At 31.8% G+C, this 19,222-nt stretch overlaps 3 protein-coding genes across 5 annotated transcripts; all 3 read left to right on the top strand.

Annotated features, from left to right (window-relative positions):
- The first annotated feature begins 112 nt into the window (after positions 1 to 112).
- Positions 113 to 3,196, top strand: LOC125064905 (leukocyte surface antigen CD53-like). The gene is made up of 5 exons (XM_047672213.1): positions 113 to 205; positions 291 to 479; positions 1,478 to 1,648; positions 2,330 to 2,539; positions 3,080 to 3,196. The coding sequence occupies exons 1-5, from the start codon at positions 140 to 142 to the stop codon at positions 3,149 to 3,151; spliced, it is 708 nt and encodes a 235-aa protein (XP_047528169.1). The 5' UTR covers positions 113 to 139; the 3' UTR covers positions 3,152 to 3,196.
- A 1,362-nt stretch (positions 3,197 to 4,558) lies between these two features.
- LOC125064641 (tetraspanin-4-like) lies at positions 4,559 to 8,187 on the top strand. 3 transcript variants are annotated; one of them, XM_047671797.1, is made up of 6 exons: positions 4,559 to 4,677; positions 4,871 to 5,080; positions 5,152 to 5,340; positions 6,698 to 6,874; positions 7,384 to 7,614; positions 8,033 to 8,187. In XM_047671797.1, exons 2-6 carry the CDS (start codon positions 5,018 to 5,020, stop codon positions 8,096 to 8,098), a joined length of 726 nt encoding a protein of 241 aa, XP_047527753.1. In that variant the 5' UTR covers positions 4,559 to 4,677; positions 4,871 to 5,017; the 3' UTR covers positions 8,099 to 8,187. The 3 variants fall into 3 exon arrangements, with proteins under 3 accessions (XP_047527753.1, XP_047527752.1, XP_047527751.1); XM_047671796.1 differs by having other exon boundaries at positions 4,838 to 5,080; XM_047671795.1 differs by having other exon boundaries at positions 4,559 to 5,080.
- A 3,186-nt stretch (positions 8,188 to 11,373) lies between these two features.
- On the top strand, positions 11,374 to 18,499 carry LOC125064626 (CD63 antigen-like). Its single transcript, XM_047671778.1, has 5 exons — positions 11,374 to 11,646; positions 15,396 to 15,584; positions 17,271 to 17,441; positions 17,906 to 18,157; positions 18,257 to 18,499. The coding sequence occupies exons 1-5, from the start codon at positions 11,572 to 11,574 to the stop codon at positions 18,437 to 18,439; spliced, it is 870 nt and encodes a 289-aa protein (XP_047527734.1). The 5' UTR covers positions 11,374 to 11,571; the 3' UTR covers positions 18,440 to 18,499.
- The last annotated feature ends 723 nt before the right edge of the window (positions 18,500 to 19,222 follow it).

Genomic DNA, 19,222 nt, shown 5'->3' with positions numbered 1-19,222 from the left:
AAATATGTCAAGATAACTTAGATATGGGATAGTTATAAGATTGATATAATATTATCATCACAGTTTCAGTTACCTTATCACATATATTTTCGTAGTCCGCGGAACGTTTTGTTTGAATAAGTGCTTACGTCTCATAAAAATGCAAGTACCAAAATTTTTAAAATCAGTAAGGTATTTGTTAGCAGCCATAAATGGTTTATTTTTGGTAAGAGCAGTTGTCTAAACGTCTTTTCATTTATGTAATAAATTCCCTTTAATTTTTTTTATTATAATATTAATGTTTATTGTAGCTAACTGGAATAACTCTTCTGATCGTCGGTGTCGTGGTTCTGGTTGCTTTTAATCAGTACGATACCTTGATGACAAACAGATTCTTTACTTTATCTGGTTTTATTATCGCAACTGCTGTGATCATCTTTGTTGTCTCTTTACTTGGATTTTATGGAGCTTTTTCCGAACAATTTTACTTTATTGCTGGGGTAAGTAATACGTTGTATATAGACATTAGAAATTTGTTTATTTAAAACGTGATCTTATTTATTGTAGACTATTAAGTAGCTACATGGCTTATCTATATGTATTCATCAATAAGTATATTATATTTAAGTGTTAAAATTATAAAGATACATAATATGTTACCGAAACAATAATCTAAAATAGTCGGTTCACTTATTGTAGCTATATTATTTTATAAGGCATTTTAACTTAGTAAAGTGTTTACAAGTTTAAAGAAATTGAGAAAAATGACAGTTCTCTATAAATGCTTGACAATGTAAGTTCGGCTGAGTTCAATTAGCCAGTTTTGAACTGGTGATAGATTTTATTGACAATCAATAAGTGTATTGCTTCTACATATTTTTAATAGAATTTTTTGACTTTGTCTTTTGATTTTGTGATCTACGAGTCTATGGCCTTGATATTAATCGATTAGGATTGCAAAATGATTATTTTACTTTTCCTTAATAATAACTGAGATGGCCAAGTTCATCAAACGTGTGGATCTTATAAGAAGATAGCGAGTTCAAATCCAGACAAGCAGCAATGAGTTGTCTTGTGCTTCATGAGTATATAATTCATCTCGTACTTAGAGGTGAAGAAAAACATCGCCAGGTATTTTCGCCACACATGTGCCCAGCAAGGTCACTTCAGCAGTGTGAGAGTAAATTCCAAAACTTCTTACGAACAAAAAAATTCTTTGGCCAGCTATTGAAGGGGTTCATTCATTTTTTATCTTTTCAATATAGTGATATATATTGTTAGGAATATATTTTACTAGTTATTAAAAGTAGAAATTGTCTATGGAATCGTCATAATGTCTATGATTAGATATAGTGTAGCGTTTTAAGAGAAATAACACTTATTGTTATAATTATACCTATCTATATTATTTTCTTATTTTCATACAGTATTTATTGAACTGATACATTAAGATAAATAAGATGGGTTTAAATAATATTTATTACGTATATTTTTACAGTATGTTGTGCTTCTTTTGGTTATTCTCATATTCGAGATTACAATTACGGTTCTGGGATTTGGCCTCCAAAACGATGCAGCCAATGAGATAAGGTCTCCGATGTCACAAAGTCTACAGCTTTATGAGAGTAGAAGAGAGAATGCTGTTGTTTGGGATGATTTACAGATGGGAGTAAGTTTAAGGGAATCAGTTGTCAAATCGCTGTAAATTCAGTTACAGTATTTACATTTTATTGTTATATTATAACCTTATTAACATTATTATGTCCATTTTATTATTATTTATAATTTAGGTTTAAAAATTAGTAACTAATGTTGTTTTCAATTGGCAATTGGGCCAGCTACAAACCTTGGGAACCATGATATTATGTCACTTGTGCCTGTAGATGTATGAGATGAGTGGGTAATACCTACCCAGACAGGCCTGTACAAAGCATTACCAAGTGAACTTCTGATATATAGAACATAGATATAATATTTATGATATAAGTCCAATTTCTAATTTAAGATTGATTTATTTATGTTCGTGGATTTGTTTAATCTTTTAGTTATGTCGTAGTAAGACAAACTTCGTATCTGTGGGTAGGAATATGGTATATGTACATATGTACATATATGTAGTTGTCGTATTTAAACTCTTTTAACAAATGCACATTTAGCGCCAAAATATTTTATAATCTGAATCGGATAGCAGATACAAACAAGCAGGCAAATTCTTCAGGCTTATAAAATTAGAATAGATAGTAAATATAGAGTATAATTAATTCATATTAATAAATCTATAATTTGGTATAGAAGTAAGGTCAGGTAGAGTTAGGTCTAATTATATGTATATTTAAATGTATTTTCCTAGTTCAAATGCTGTGGCATCGCTGGTCGCCATGATTGGAACAATAACAGAATACCCATAAGCTGTTGTCACATTGACTATGGTACTATATCACCCTTCGAATGTACAGCGGCAAATGCGTACACTGTTGGGTGTGCCAACGTACTTGGAGAGTGGCTTGGGTATAACGCCTATGCTGTTGGCGCCACTGGGGCTTTTGTCACAAGCTTACAGGTTAGTTCTAGTGATGATAATGGTATGGTCGTTATTATTGGGAATATGGCCAATAATTAAAAAGGAATATAATTATCTAAGTCTAAATCTTATTGTCTTTAATTAGTTTTATTATATTTTACAGTATGGCGGAAGGCCGAAGGGTCTATGCCGGATAATTTTAAGAGAGTAATAATTATATTATATTTCGTATATAGGGAATTAATAGTAAAACGTTTTTAACTTCATTGCATTTAACTTTTCCGTTAATGATCTCAGACAAGATTTGAAAAGTTTAATGTAATGAAGAATCTTTCATGTAACTTTTTAACATATTGTTTTTTAACATTCTGTCGTTATGTAAACAGTGCCAACTTCGCGCGATGATCTTTGAGAAATTGATAGCTATCTTATCTGTCAATTTATACAAGTTAAAATGTCAAATTTATATAAATTATGACGTAATACCGTACGGTGTACCCATGAAATTCATATCTGTAATACTTCTATACATAATATAATTACTTTTCAGAAATCAATTTAAATCTCAATCTGTTACAGGTACTAATAACAGCTGGGGCAGCATGGCTGGCTTACAGGTCAAGATTTGAAGAAGTTGAACTTGAATCCTAAATACTCAACTGCATAAACAGTTCAAAATTCAATAAATAGATATTATATGTGACACCATGTGACAAACAACATTAATTTATATACGAAATTTAGTTGACTTAAAACTTATTAATTGATTTTTGCATTAATTGCTATGAAGTGTATCATTATTAATAGTAGAATTATAATTAAAGTGTAGGTTATTTAATGATTACCAGCATTTAGAGCTGGTTCGCTCTGCGTCGTGACGTTACGTTTTTATGAAGTTAGAGACTATATACTAATAACTTACAATAGAACAGACGAATCCATTACATCATTAGGTAAAATACAGTTTTTTTTTTTCTAATTACGATACCTTATGCAAAGATCGAAAAGTACACAGGCAATCGCAAACCGATCGATATTTTCTATGGATTATATTTTTCGCGTTTAAGAAAAATAGACCGTGTTACTTTCGTATTTATAATAACAGTACAGCTTAGTATAACGTTATGATCTATAGATTAACTCGATACTCTTGAATTCCCCTATTTCGTTGAAAGAATGAAAATAAGTTTTTGTTGAATGTTTATAAAACACAATTCAATAATTCCTAATGCCTAGATAGTAACGCTTTCTATTTGAATTTACAAAGATAAATTAAATATATTTGTTTGGTATTATTTATTTTTGACATAAGCTTCTTACTATACACAGGTAGGTTCTTAATACATATGTGCATTTTCTTTAAGCATGGTTACTATACTGTTTTTTATTAGGTAAAACATTTATAGTTTTAGTAAATATTCAATGAAATGAAAAGAGTATTTGAAATACAAGAATTCGGTTTTTATTTATGTTTTATAAAATCCAGTAATTTTATTAAATATTCAAAAACCTTTGTTAAGTTCATGTAATCTGGTCACTGCACCCTACATATTTTTATTTAACGATTTTGTAGAGCTCCAGTCTGTGTGACGTAATAAATAGTAAACAGTTGAAGTATTTTCTGTTTTTGCGTGATCTAAACGCTTACGTAATGTGCGAAAATCAAATTCAACATTTCTGTGATTATTTAATTGACAGGCTTATAATAAACTATTTCTTCCACATCCAAGTATCGTCGGTCGGTCTATAACTGGGCTATTAATAAGTGCGCTATCTTACATTTTTTTTAAAATAGGTCTTGAGATTAGCACATTCATACAAACAAACATTTTAGCTTTATATAATAGTTCAGATATAGATAGCTTTTAAATATTTGCCAAACATTAAATATATTTATTATTTTAAGTTTAAAGTTGACATTATACGCTAAATGAACCGTTGAATCATACATAATACATAAACTTAGTAGTGAAGACGACGAGTGAACACTAACTTTGATAAAAATGTTAATGTTAATGACAATACATGTACAGAAATGTATGTACATTTAGTTAATTAGTACCAGTTCCTATCGTAACGTCTGAACGGTTGCATGAAAACAAAACGATATCTTATAGTGAATTGTGGAGTGCTCTGAGTTATTTTATGTTTTACTTTTGCTTCTTACACAACCTACGGTAGTGTTTTTATTAAAGATAAAAAAATAAAAAATCTAATTTCGAATTAATCCTTTTTCGTTTTTAACTATTGTTTCAAATCTGTAATTTTGTAAATTGTAAAACAATTCTACTATCTACTTAAGTAAGTTTATTATAATTAAAATACTTTACATTGAAGGTCGCTTTATTATTTCACAATAATGTCGAATAGTCAAACCGCTGAACGGGAGTGTGGCGCGAGATAAATCAGCTTGTTTTCCTTATCAAGATTATAATAGTGATAAAAATATCCAAGAGAAAACTATACATCGGTTACTTGTCACGTGGAAGTCAACGTTTGTGCTCTTACTGCGCCAAAATGTTAGCTAAAATATTCACCACCGTTAAATATACTTTAATAACAGTTAATTTTCTATTTCTGGTAAGTGAAGTGATTACAAAAACGTTGTATCTATATAAAGTGTTTAGTGCTATTAACAGTGTATGTTTCAGGTTACTGGAATTATAATACTATCCGTGGGTAGTTCTGTGCAGTCCGCGTACAATGGTTACCATGAATTTCTGTCAGAAAGATTTTTCTCCCTTCCCGCGTTTTGCATCGCGACTGGTATTATCATCTTCCTCATTTCTTTTGCTGGTTTTTACGGAGCATTTATGGAGAACTATTACATGATTCTAGCGGTAAGTGACCACAGATAAAAACAAATCTATACAATACATATATAATGTAATTCAGTTTAGTAGTCTTTATTAGAAAAAATATCTAACATTTATTAAAGATACGTACGTAAGTTAAGACCTAATTAGGCCGTTATTAAGATGTTTTAAATAAATTAATAATTAAAGATTCTTTTTTTAAATAATCATTTCAGCTCATATGTAAGTCACGACTAAAATTAGTTGGTATTTACATTTTATTGTCTGGGCGACGAACGGCCTATTTCCGTTATAGAATTGTACCTATTCTTGTTCTATTTTAAAGGGAAGTTCCATATACATGTACTCATATGAAATAAATAAAAAGCATTAGGTACATCCGCACTGTCTGGTTTTCGGCTTAATGTTTTTTTTTAACGAATATGATTATATAATTAAAAAATTTACAAGTTCCAATTTTTTTTCTCTCAGACAGATCGAAGAAATTTATATTTAGAACTAATTAACTATTTGCGAATGTAAAATAAATAAATAGTTATAGGTTTAGTAGATTTTAATATGCACATACTTGAAATTTGTATCTTTATGCGCAAACTCTTGAAATACATCGATATTGCATTTATCTAATTTCGTTCAAGTGCCTAAGTTAAAACAATTCGCATTGTTTTATGATAAGTATTATAAACGCTGCAATATGACATCTGATTACAATACGAAATATGTAAATGTTATGATTTTTATGGAGATATTTTTTTTATAACATACGTTAAAAAATGAAAACACGGAACAGGCAAATGGTCCACCTAATAGTAGTTGTCGGTACAGCCCATAGAATTTGACCCCGTATGAACCTATATGTATATAACCTTTCGTTACATACTCAATGCCATCGCCCCTGGGAACTGAGATGATATGTTCCTTGTGCCTGTAGTTACGCTGACTCACTCATCCTTCAAGTCGGAAAACAACAATACTTAGTAAAGCAAAGGAGCAGAGTGGTAGATTGAGCTTGCTCAAAGCTTCTCCTTATAAAGTAGACTACTTAGAAGGAGATTACTTTTTTATTGCTAAGCGTAAATATCATAAATGAAAGAAAAACCTCTCACATGTTCAAAATTCATGAGAATTATAAACAGATGTATCCAACTATTTTAAACTTTCTTCTCATTTAATTACTAAAATAATAGCAAAATATATTATCAATGCATGACGTAATTGAACAGATACTTCGTCTTTGTGAAGGTCTTCTCTCTATCTTTATGATTTATAATGAAATTAAAGTATGTAGATGGAGGATTAAAGGCAATCTGAAATTTTCGTATATCTATCAGCTCGTATCATGTGATTATTGAGTACTTACAAAATTTTACACATTTTTCAGTTTGCCGGATCTATGTTGTTGATGTTCATATTTCAACTGTCAGCGTGTATCGCAGGATATGTGTTGCGCGGTAACACAGTGGCACTCGTGCAGAAGCAGCTCATCAGCACCATGGATCTTTATGGCCCTAACAAAAACTTTGAAGTCACCAAGCTGTGGGATGAAGTACAGTCCGATGTAAGGCTCTTCGTATTTTTATAAACATTCTTCAAAGAAATTTAGTAGAAAATAGGAAATAAGGTTTTACATGGAGTTTAATTTAAGAGTTTTGAAATCACGTTTTGAAATTCCGTATTTAGAAGGAAAAGGGTGAAACGTCTTAATACCCAATACTTTCTAACTTATAGATTTTTTTAAATTATCGTCATAATTTTTTTTCTTCTTTGGATGTAGTCAAAGGCAAATCAAAAATTTGTTTCGGGCAAGAGCGAAAATTGCTTCGAGAATAGAATACGATAATATTTAGTTTTTAAGAGATTTTAATTTTACTTGCACTTATCCTAAGAATTTGAATGTTATTTCGCTTAATTTGTTTTTATCAAAATTAATCTCGAGCTCAGCGTTGAATCCAAACATATCACATATTTACCAAATTGCTGCTGCCTGGTAAACTAAGCTCCCAAGCAATTAGAGGTTGATGGGCGAGTTGTAGTAGTTTCTACATTATATTTGTATTAAATTTTCAGTTTACTTGTTGTGGCGTGATCAACTCAAGCGATTGGCTGAGTTCATTGAATACCAGCGTGACTCGAGGTGTTCCTGTAAGCTGTTGCAATCACGTCTATGGTGCTATTAATACTTTCACTTGCAACACAACCGTTGCATACGTCACTGGATGTTCCGAAGCCTTCGGTAACTGGGTTCAGTCACATGCTGCAGCTATTGGAATATCGGGAATCTTTCTGGTTTTAATGCAGGTGGGTAATAATCAATGCAATAGATATTTTTCTTAAGTATTTGAAGATTAAACATGTCTCAGAGACGTCCATAGATATTAGTCTGCCGTTCGTCGTAGTCGTTTGCATTATTTAGGTCATTGTTATTGTTGATATATAACTTCTTGCAGAGCATATTAAGTCTCGGTCGTATATTATTCATTATTACAAAGATCTGAACTAGTTTTGCTCTTGGCATAACATTTATTATAAATAAGTCGCATTTTAGTTCACCTACAACACCGATTTTGGATTTAACAATATAATATTTAACAATATAATAACAATAATGGGACTGGATGGGGAAGCAAATGATATGCTATTTTTTATTGTTTCTAATTAAATGTCACATCTATTCATGGCTCAGATTCTGAGATTTATGCTGTAATTTATTTTTTAGGCTCTAGCTGTTGCTGGTGCTGTATGGCTGGCTAACATAACGAGACGAGAGAGAGAGTTTCCATAAAGTAATAGAATTAACACTTATTATTTTAATTGTTAGGTGTATTTTAAAATAAAATAAAAACATTATAAAATTGTAACATAAATATATATTGTTTTCTTTGTTAATATTTTTATCGTGCTGTTGAGATAAACAAATAATATTAAGATAGATTTATGGAATATATGTCTTTTAATTGTTGACTAATAATTATTTAGTTAGGATGTTTATGAATAAAAAAAAATATCAAGACGTGAGTTCAAGAATGGAAAACATATATTCAAATTATCGATTGCCTTTATATTAAAAATCCTAAAACTTTAAAAAAAAGTACACAATCTGTAAAATATGGAATATTTTATACATATATGACAGATTTATGTATTACGTTTAAATTATTTTATTTTTATATTTGAAATAATAGTTAAATATATTTTTGTTAAGTAGTGTATTTCGGAAATATTACGAATACATTAACTAATTAGTTGACTGCACACCTTGGGAATGAAATGATCGCCTCCAGGCTGTTTCAAATAACTAAAATTGTACATGGAAAATGGTTAAAAAAAAAGTCCCGCTGAATTTCTTTCGCCGGTTCTTCTCAGGTCCGAGGTGCTAAATTCCGAACCGGTGGTAGATTTTTGACTATCAATAAGCAAGTGTAAACACTTCTATATTGAATAAAGATTTTTGACTTTTGACTTTGACTAACAGAACATTTAAGCAATTACTAGTTCTCAAATAGAAATATTCTTTAATTGTCCCTAATGTCATTATTTGGCTACGACTATTTAATGCAGCCTTGTGTGTGTATTTGATTATTATTTAAGTGGTGGTCATAGTTATTAGTAGCGAAAGGAAAATTATAGTACGATTATTATACCCTGTTCAAGTTAGCTTGATCTTTTTGAAAAACGGGCTAGTGATGAGAAACAGAAAATATAACATATATAACAGTCGATGGAACGATGGAATACGTAATGAAAATTAGAAATAATTTTTTTTTTAACTTATTTTTGTATTATACTTATGTATTTTTTTTTAAATATTTTTACAAATTTTAAAATCATTAAATTAAGAAAATAATATGTTCGTCATTGCAAAGTTATGTCGATCAGAAATATTTAAATCTGTCAAAAAGATCAAGCTATCTTGTAGATAGCTATCTTGTATCTGATTTTATTAGATAGTTAGATAACTATCTAATAAAATCTAATAAAATCAGAAAGTTGATCTCGATCAGCTTTAGATTAAACTCTAAAACTAATTACCTTTGTAATAATTATGAAAATAAAATATAGTAAGAAGGAATACAAAATTACTATAACGGTTAAAAATACATTTCCATGAAGTAGCATGCAGTCATATAATATGTGGTAACGTTCAGAACATCATAGTGCATTCCTATTCCGTCTGGTGTTCCCCAAGGATCTCATTTCGATCCTTTTTTGTTCAATATATTTATAAACGTATTCATAACATATAATCTAGAATTATTATTTCAGGAAGATTTGTCATATCAAATGTAAATACTCGTAGCTGAAAGATAGCTCTATCAATTTTGTTGAATTTTTTTTGAATTCATTCGTTTTGTCCTATCAGCCTTGACAGTTACCGGATGGGAGGACGAGGACGCTAGATTTGTGCAATATCATCGTATGTGTTTCTTGTTCTTGTCGTTGTATTACCATTGTTTGCAATAAATATTGTAATATTGTGAAATATTATAGTGTCACCATTAAATAACGACATTATTTTACGTTACTGTCGTACTTTATTTGGGATGGACCATTTAACTACAGGCCCAAGGAACATAACATCTAAGTCCTTAAGGTTGGGGTCACATTGGTGATGAAATGGAATAGTTAATTTATAACAAAACCAATGTATTGTGGTACCTATCTACTTCTTTTCAATCTATGCTTCTAAACTATTATTGTAAGTGCGAATGAAATTGAACTACTGAAACGAATTTGATAAAATTTGGCATCAGCAAGATTGGACTCTAAGGAAGGACATAAGCTACTTTATTATGCCTTCATACCTGACGACCAAACTTTAAAACGCGAAAGAAGCCGCGGGCGACATATAGTTTTCATAAATAAGTCAAATTCACTGTAAGATGTCGCTACCTATTGATACATTTTTCGATTTTGCTTTTTAAATTGGATTTTATTTGATAACAACATATTTTGTACTGAAAACAGGTAGGTGGACTGGAAAATGGAGCAGAACTCATAAGAGCAGTTTTTCAATCGGCATGTTACAGTTTGAATTAAATTTAAAGTTGCCATCGGTTCGGAAAGTAGATTTTACAGAGAAGAATCAGCAAGAAACTCAGTAGTTGCTCAGAAGTACTAGTACTCTTTTCTAGCAAGTGGTCAACATCGCCCATAGACATTGAAACTGGAAGATTCTTACATCGCCAATGCGCCACAAACTTTGAGATCTTATCTCAGATGTTATGTTTTTTGTGCCTGTACTTATACTGACTCACTCACCCTTTAAGCTGGAATCACTATATTAGGTATTGATGTTGGCGGCAGAATATATGAAGAGGTGAACCTGGCTACAGACGTCTGCAGAAATCAATCCCAAAGAGTGATCAATTTATATTAATACTTAATAAATAATTTTTATCTTCACTTCAAGATTATTGGCAGAGATGCATATTCGCACTAGAGGTTTTATTACATACACTTATTGTAATTCTTAGCGGGTAACACTCTTAGTAAGTAATACCTATATAACCTTATCTAGTTCAGGTGAAAGTTAGAAGTTTATTCTACTACGCTGATTCAGTATGTTTTGGTAGATAATAATTTGGCAGAATTTTGTCAATGTTTTCTACACCGCATATATGAGAGATGTTATTAAAAAAGTATTACATCGCATAAATTAATCGGTGATGCTTGCCCGGAAATGAAGCCGCGATCCCGTCAATTATCATGTTTGGTGTCTAACGGTGGTCCAGTCTTATGTTAGGTACTGTTGACCGCTTGAAATCCTTTAAATACATGAAATGTTTTGTATCGTATTCCGCATTATATTTTAATATTAAAACATACAAATTGAGTGACAGTTAACTTATAATTTATTTACTCATACTTTGAGCACTACTATGCATCATATTTTCAACAAAGCAAACAAATTACACGTTTTTTAAATGTAATTTCCTTTAACGACTTCATATTTACTGTGGTTACAATGTGGGTAGCTCTGACGTCACTTGTTTTAACCAATGAACTCGAGGCCACCGCCGTCAACATTGGAAACACTAACGCGAAGTATTATTAGTATTTACCATAGCTTACAAAATACATACGCTAATTGGCCGAAGAAAATTTGAGTCGTACTAAAACAACTTAGTTGTCATTGAGTCGAGCACGCGATAGCATATCAGTTGATAGCGATCCTGAAAAGTGTCGCCTTAATTTTCAGTGTATTGTTAACTGTCGTCCAGTGAAGGTGTTAAAGTTCATTGCGATTGTGCTAAAATGGCGCAGAATAATCTAGAAGTCGGCATGAGATGCATAAAGTACATGCTGTTGTGTGTTACAGCTATTTTCGTGGTGAGTTTGTCGACATAGGTACATTATTTAATTTTATTTGTTCCGCTTATCAGTGTGTGATGTGGCATCGTTTCAGGTATAGCGTAGATTATAGCAATTCGGTATAAACTCGATTGTATTACCCAGTACGTAGGTATCGAAGGTTCTTGCAATGATATTTTTATATGAGGGTCTTCTTTTAATATATAGTCCGAGCAGCCTATGTTCTAATCGGTTTTACTTTATCCCGTTAAACCCAGTGCGGTCAGTAAATGTTGTGTAAGTTTTATTAATAATAATAAATGACTAATAGCGGTATCAATATTTTTATTATGTTTAGAAACATGACGTCATCGATAAGAGAGTACTTTGTGTTTAATAAAAGAAACAAAACACAGAATTTCTATTTCAACTTTTGTTTCAACTCTAATGCTCCGTGTTTTTCTATTTGAAGGTTGATTTAATCGGTCACAAGGAAAATCTTCAGTAATATTATAAAGCTGAAGAGTATGTTTGTTTGTTTGAACGCGCTTATATCGGAATCTACCAGATCGTTTTGATAAGATCTTCTTCGTTACTGACTATATAATACCATACTACTATAATATGGGGTACTCAAACCGCTGTTTATAAATGTTTTACAGTTCTTTACAATTAGTTTGTTATGCACTTTTTATAACAAAAATATCTATTGTAAGTCGTGACTACAGGTTGTCCGGAGTCCCGTTTGCAACTCCAGCTTCTTATTTGGAATGTGCCAAAACTGAAGATTACATCTCGGATAAGAATTAGTATTAGAGTAGTATATACAACTATATTTATAATTGTTATGACTTTAGTTAGCAAAAATAGCCAACGTGTGCCAAAAGATTTACGTAATATGTACTTAGTATATCTTGCATATATGTGATGGTTTGGCAGTGACCACTAATATAAGAACAATTAGTATCTATTCTTTAAAATGTTACATATTTTTTGTTTTAAATAATCAGCAAAGCTAATAATACATATGAAACCGTGATATACAAGGACTGTAACCATTCTTATCCGTAATGAAAATAAAGAGCAAGATAACATAAACAAATCGCAATACAATTTACATTTCAATGATACTGATACGCCATAAATTATTCAACTGTTTTAACATAAGCACTTGGGAAGTAGTCAGTAGTACTTTATATATATAGAAATTATAGACAGTCGTATTGATTTTGTATTTTATGACTGTTTATCAAAACTCAAAAGAATATCAGGTATTGTTTACATACAACCTACAGAAATTTTAGTAGTATATGTTATATGTTGTATGTAATTATTTAAAGATCTAGTAGCGCGTTAACAGTGGAAGAAGTTGTTTATATTTCTTGCAGTGCTAATTTTCATGGGTATGTGACTTGTCAGTCAGTTTTTGATATTAAAAAAAGTATCTATTCAAATTTGCGCGGGCCTCCTGCGAGTCGCTTAGTGATTCCGGCGAGCACAGAGGCGCTTACAAAATAAACTGAATCACATGAGAACCTTAGATATAATTATGACGTGTTAATTCATATTATTACGGTGAGTATGCGTTATATCCATATGACGTCATGCAAGGAAAAATATTGGTTACATACTTCACAAACATTTGCGAGATTTTGGTAGGGTAACGTTGCCGACAACATTGAAGATGTGTTAATTTTCTTACTATTTAAAAACCTATAACTTTTAAACCAGTTCGAATTAAGTTACTATGACATTTTTATCGAATTTCGTGAGAACGAAGATTTACAGCATCACCATTCATATATATGCAAGCATTCTCATAGTACTCATAGTTTTTAAAATTGTAACTAATGTGTGCTTATAAACGTCTAGCTGAACCTGCCTTTTCCCGACAATCAAACTATCTCTATAGAAAATTGCATCAAAATCGGTTGAACGATTTAAGCGTGAAGAGGTAACAGAGAGAGAGAGGTGTCAGTTTATACATGTAAATCTATCCGCAATTTTGAGTTTTAAAATTTGAACTTAATTTAATTTAAAAAAGTGCGTTTTGACCGTCGACGTAAATGTTATTTGATCGTTGGGAATAAACTTAAAGTGGATATACATAAGTGGGTAGTTAAGCGGAATAGTTTTGTATTATAAATAAAGATATATTAATCGAGAACTGTTATTAGCGCACAATAAATCTGTGCTATTATCAAATCGCAAGGAATACGTAAATCTAAATTCCATTCGTACTGAACTATTTCCTAAATAATATCTTCTAAGCTAAGTTTTAATAATATAAGTCACAATACAAGCGTTAGTCACAGTAACACAATTTTATAGTTTGAAAACAAATTCAGCCTTTCATTGAGTATCTCGAAAGAAGATTTTTTAAATATTTTTTATTCACGGAATCTCAATGATGATGTGATGAAATGATGATTCATTTCAATTCTTATAGGAAAAGAAAAGTATTTCTACAAAGTAATAATTCTCATGTGGTTTCCATTTTATCATGTTGCTTTGTAAACAATGCATGTGATATGTCAGTCGTGAAAAATCAATAACCATGTACCTACAAACTATAGCCGCATAACCGCTAACGCCCTTGTAAGTGTCGCAAGGTCGATATTACCTCTAATTTTTTTTTATTCTAATAATTTGCTGTATATAATCAAATTTTTACGTCTTGTATTCATGTTTATTTGGATAAATGTACTCATTAGATTATATATGTATGCATTAGAGTTTTTTTATTTCTTATTTATTTTAAGGTCAATTTATTAAAATTTATATAAATAATTCAATTTAAAGAAAGTGTTACATTAAACACCCACCTAGCAAGTATTAAGAGCATTGACTTCACAGCTAAATGAAACATGAATTTAAAAATATGTATTTAAATAAGTCCTTAACTATATACAATTAAGTTTAATCCTTGATGTTAATAATTCTTATGTAAATAAAAACTATATGATATTACTTTATAAAAGCCAAGACATAATATGAAGTTTAGTCTGACTGCATAAGTTTGAACGCATAATTTTATTTCATACAAAAAATCGAAAAATGCATTTACGTGTCCCCGCGTGTAGAGGTGGTATGTGTATGTGGGACTAGTCGACGATTATAGAGTCTGATTGCTATCCTCTAAGCTAGAGAGGTTCACGGGGTGCAGATAATCACCCTAAGAACGGGGCTTATAACAAGGGAAGAAGGTGCGCGTAGCGATGACGGCTTCTCCCCAGTCTTCACGTAGACATTATCTTTTCTTGCCTATTTAGCCTAAATTGTCCTGGCAGTAGTTTACGTGAGGTAGTTTATTTACTATTTCGATATATGATGGAGTAACTTTGTAAAACTATAGCCCATAGCAAAAGTAAAGATGTGATTATCTCTAAACAGATGAATATTTATTGTCAACATATGTAGGGCCGAAAAAATTAAGAACCGGAACAACCTCTATTTCGCTATGAGCTAGACTATGGTAAGTTGTTAACTAAGAGTGTCTACGAAGACATGCCGTTACGTAAATAATAAACTATTATCATTATATATTCGGTGAACACTAATAGATTTAATATGTTACGTCCCTTGGGTATGTATTTACTTTGGCTTCCTTGGCCTTCGTACTCACATAGTAATGTGAGTGTTTAGAAGTACCGCTAAAATTCGGTATATTAGCTTTTATTTTTGATTTTAAGTTTTTGCCTTTTAAAGTTACATATTTTTACAGTGTTGTTATATATAACGAGCGTATATGTTCCGATGGTTGTTCACATGTATATTTTCTATTCTAGCTCACTTCAGCTCTAATAATCTCAGTGGGTACAACGATCTACGCAATCTACTATGATGTATCATTCTTCCTGGACACGCAGCTATTCTCACCAGCGACCTTTATCATCGTCATTGGAGTCATCATGCTCTTCGTTTCGCTGTTTGGTTGCATCGGTGCCTTAAAGGAGAGTACCTGCTTGGTTAACATTGTAAGTTAAAGATATTTGGAAATTGTAAATACACAAAACGTTTTTTTTTTATAAAACAATTAAACGTATGTTTGCAAATAACAGTTCGATTTGATATTACTCTACAACAATATAAATTCAATTGAAAAGTAATAACTCTAGGACATTCAACTATCGGAAGGTTTATTGGACTACATTACGCATTGTCAAAAAGGATATGATCGGAAGGAGAATTGTGGATCTGATCCGTACCGTATTCAACCCCTCCATCTGAGATGCCCCGCGGATACACAAGGATACAAATGGCACACCATCCACAAGAAGAAAACCGTGAATTGAGGCCACAGACATGACGGGAAATCGCATCGATTCGAGATTTTATTTCTTTAGATCGAGAGGTTTATTTTTTATGATATACGAGAAGGTGGATGGAAGGCAAATTGGATGCCTGATTGTAATTGATCACCACTGCTCATAGACATTGACGCTGTAATACTAACAACACAACAATGCTATTGTTGTAACAAACAACTATTAGTTGTAAGTAAACAAGTATTGTTGTTTGGCGGCAAAATATCTGATGAGTGGGTGGTACCTACTTTTATATTTATTGATTATTTTTTTAAGTTGTGTTTTAAAAGGTACTGCAACGATCACAAGAAATACAATAAAGGCAACAAAGTGATAAATTATAAAGGGAAATTGTCTTGCTAAATTATTATTAAAGTACTGTATTGTCACGAAATACCAAGGAAATAGATAATAATGATTCACGTTGATGATGATTATTTTTGTATGATAGTAGAACAGCTGTGATATATAGTGCAAATATGATACCATTATCATTTAAATTACCAGTTAAAAGATAAGGACCATTCCTTATCTTTTAACTTCGCTCTTTCAAAGGAAAAAGTTGGTACAATTCCTATAACAGTAGTAATTTGAATCACAAGTGTGGTTAGTAATCAGAGTCCATGTACACAGTGGCGGACAAACATGGCGGGGAAAGGGTGGTTCGCCCCGGGCCTCCAGTCTTGGGGGGTTCCCAAGTCCATCCACGTTCCCCTGATCAAATCCAAAACAAGACTTCAAAAATGTGCTTAGTACTTACATAATTTCAACAAGATCAAAACACTACACTCTAAATATTCTTTTAACTTTGCTGAACGCGTCCAATATGGGGAATCCCCGTTTTTATAGTGGGTACTTCCTTAGGAATCCATGAATGAATGGGGGGCCTCATTCAACTTTGCCGCCCCGGACCTCTAACGGGCTTCGTCCGCCACTGCATGTACAAGTATTTTTAATTTTCTACCTTCAAAAACATTACGTAATAAAATCAAACTACTGTTGGGCTTTAAATGAACATCATATATATATGAAATCAGTAATAGTGTATATTAAATAAAGAGTTACCTATATAGCTTGCTAACTTCATTTATTTCAACATCGAATAACGAATTCGTAACGGTATAAATGTTCCCAGGGAAAATATACCTACAGTAAGTAGGTATATTTTCTAATCTAAGGTAATCTGAAACAATTGTTATCATAAATACACTACGTACAACCCTTTAGGGAAATTGAACATAAATGTATTTAATGAAGTCGGAATATTATTATTTTTTATTCACTACACGACGGCGTTTTTTATTATTTTAATTTTAATTACAGAAGTAAATCCCTAGCATGCCTTGTAAATTTCAGTTTGCAGTTATCCTCAGTTTGGTGTTGGTGCTTGAAATCTCAGCTGCCATAGCTGCGTACACGTTGCGTTCACAGGTCGCAGATATGTTGGACGACAATTTGAGAGAGACACTACCTTCGTATTACAACAAACCAGAAGTGACCGATGCCTTCGACTTTATTCAAAGCAGGGTATGTAAAAATATATACGCTAATTTGACTAAAACGTTACTTGAGAACTAACTACGTTGTATAAATAATCCATTTTGTAATTGCATTAGCAGCCTGTAAATTTCCCACTGCTGGGTTAAAAGGCCTCCTCTCCCTTTGAGGAGAAGGTTTGGAGCGTATTACAACACGCTGCTCCAATGCGGGTTGGCGGAATACACATGTGACAGAATTTAGTTGAAATTAGACACATGCAGGTTTCCTCACGTTTGTTTTCCTTCACCGCCGAGCATGAGATGAATTATAAGCACATGAAAATTCAGTGGTGCCTGCCTGGGTTTGAACCCGAAATCATCGGTTAAGATGCACGCGTTCTAAGCACTGGGTCATCTCGGCTGATACAAAAATGAAAAAGGTTGTAAGTGTAATAAGTGACGTTTTTGCTTTAAATCGCTTTATGACATTTTATTTGTGTATTTCATTTTCAGCTGAACTGCTGTGGCGTTGACAGTTACCTTGACTGGGGTGAAGTACCCACTGATAAATCTGGTATCTCCGTGGCCAACATCACTGTCCCCTACTCCTGTTGCGCTCAGACACACTACCAAGTTGTTGGGGACATAGAAGTTGACGAGTGTGTTAAACTGTATGCTAATGGCTGCCTTCCCAGGATCACTTATTTGATCTACCAGAGCGCAGGCTTGCTTGGTGCAGGCGCCATGACGATTGCATTTATTCAGGTATGCAACGATTTTTATCTACAAAAAAACCTATAATTTCCATTCAAATTGGTTTCTAAGGGTTTTTTATCTGAAATATATTTATTTGTATTATTTTAGGTTATCGGCATTTTATTCTCATTCTCGCTGGCCAGTTCCATTCGTAAAGCGAAGTCTGAGCGCGAGCGCAGACGATGGGAGATTCAGGAGCGCATGGTCAACGCGTACACTTCTCTTAATCCCGAGAAGGAAAAAATCGCGCCTATTGTTTATGTCCCATTCCATGGACAAACTAACGCTTAATACGGCCAAACATTTTCCAAATAACGAACGAATATACTTCGTCCGTTGTTTCTTTTGAACGGGAAAAATGAATTGTACACAAAATAAATAGAATTTTATTCGTTTTTTTTCCCTCACATTTTAACCTTTACAAGTAGTTAGAAAAATAAAGTACAAAATGTATTTTTCAATTAAAATTATTGTTTAATTAAATCAACTTATTATGTAAATATTTTAAGAGATTATTAACATTCCAAGTAGATATCAATTTCGTTTAACAGGACTAAGTATTATTAAACGTGATTGTGGACCATATTTTATTTTTAAAACGAGGCTTATATTTATACCTTAGCGAAAATAGCATTTAAAAAAAAATGCTAATTATTATCACCAGGATCGGATTAACCATCTCAGGGCCTCTAGGCAGTTGCCTAAATGCCTAATGAATAATCCAGCCCCGAGTATCACTTTAATTTTAGAATATTATAGAATGAATAAAATAGTAATAATTAATTTTTAAACAAACACATTTGGATACTATTAATACTTTTATTTTTGAAAATAGAACACTGTTTTTTTTTTTATAATGTAATTTGAAATTACGATTAAAATTTTTAAGTTGTATTATAAAGTGATATGAATATTGAAATAACTATCTATTTTATTCGATATGATCTATGTTATTATTTATCGCGATTATAATTGAATGTAATATTTTTATTAAATAAAATTTAAACACATTTTGTTTGTTTATGATTTTCCTATATTCGGCGTTCTTTTATGTTTGTCAGTTGTGTCATTTAG

The sequence above is a fragment of the Vanessa atalanta genome, chromosome 6 (genome assembly GCF_905147765.1).
Source record: "Vanessa atalanta chromosome 6, ilVanAtal1.2, whole genome shotgun sequence".
Classification (NCBI taxonomy): Eukaryota; Metazoa; Arthropoda; class Insecta; order Lepidoptera; family Nymphalidae; genus Vanessa; species Vanessa atalanta.
The sequence above is the reverse complement of the archived record's forward strand: the minus strand, read 5'-3'. Positions and strand labels throughout refer to the sequence as shown.

Excerpts from the sequence above, each read along its gene's own strand:
- LOC125064905 (XM_047672213.1), top strand. The coding sequence starts at position 140 with ATGCAAGTACCAAAATTTTTAAAATCAGTAAGGTATTTGTTAGCAGCC. Across the intron at positions 206-290 it reads CCATAAATGGTTTATTTTTG|CTAACTGGAATAACTCTTCT; the intron begins GTAAGAGCAGTT and ends TGTTTATTGTAG. Across the intron at positions 1,649-2,329 it reads GGGATGATTTACAGATGGGA|TTCAAATGCTGTGGCATCGC; the intron begins GTAAGTTTAAGG and ends GTATTTTCCTAG.
- LOC125064641 (XM_047671797.1), top strand. The coding sequence starts at position 5,018 with ATGTTAGCTAAAATATTCACCACCGTTAAATATACTTTAATAACAGTT. Across the intron at positions 5,081-5,151 it reads CAGTTAATTTTCTATTTCTG|GTTACTGGAATTATAATACT; the intron begins GTAAGTGAAGTG and ends TGTATGTTTCAG. Across the intron at positions 7,615-8,032 it reads TCTTTCTGGTTTTAATGCAG|GCTCTAGCTGTTGCTGGTGC; the intron begins GTGGGTAATAAT and ends TTTATTTTTTAG.
- LOC125064626 (XM_047671778.1), top strand. The coding sequence starts at position 11,572 with ATGGCGCAGAATAATCTAGAAGTCGGCATGAGATGCATAAAGTACATG. Across the intron at positions 17,442-17,905 it reads TCGACTTTATTCAAAGCAGG|CTGAACTGCTGTGGCGTTGA; the intron begins GTATGTAAAAAT and ends TTTCATTTTCAG. Across the intron at positions 18,158-18,256 it reads TGACGATTGCATTTATTCAG|GTTATCGGCATTTTATTCTC; the intron begins GTATGCAACGAT and ends GTATTATTTTAG.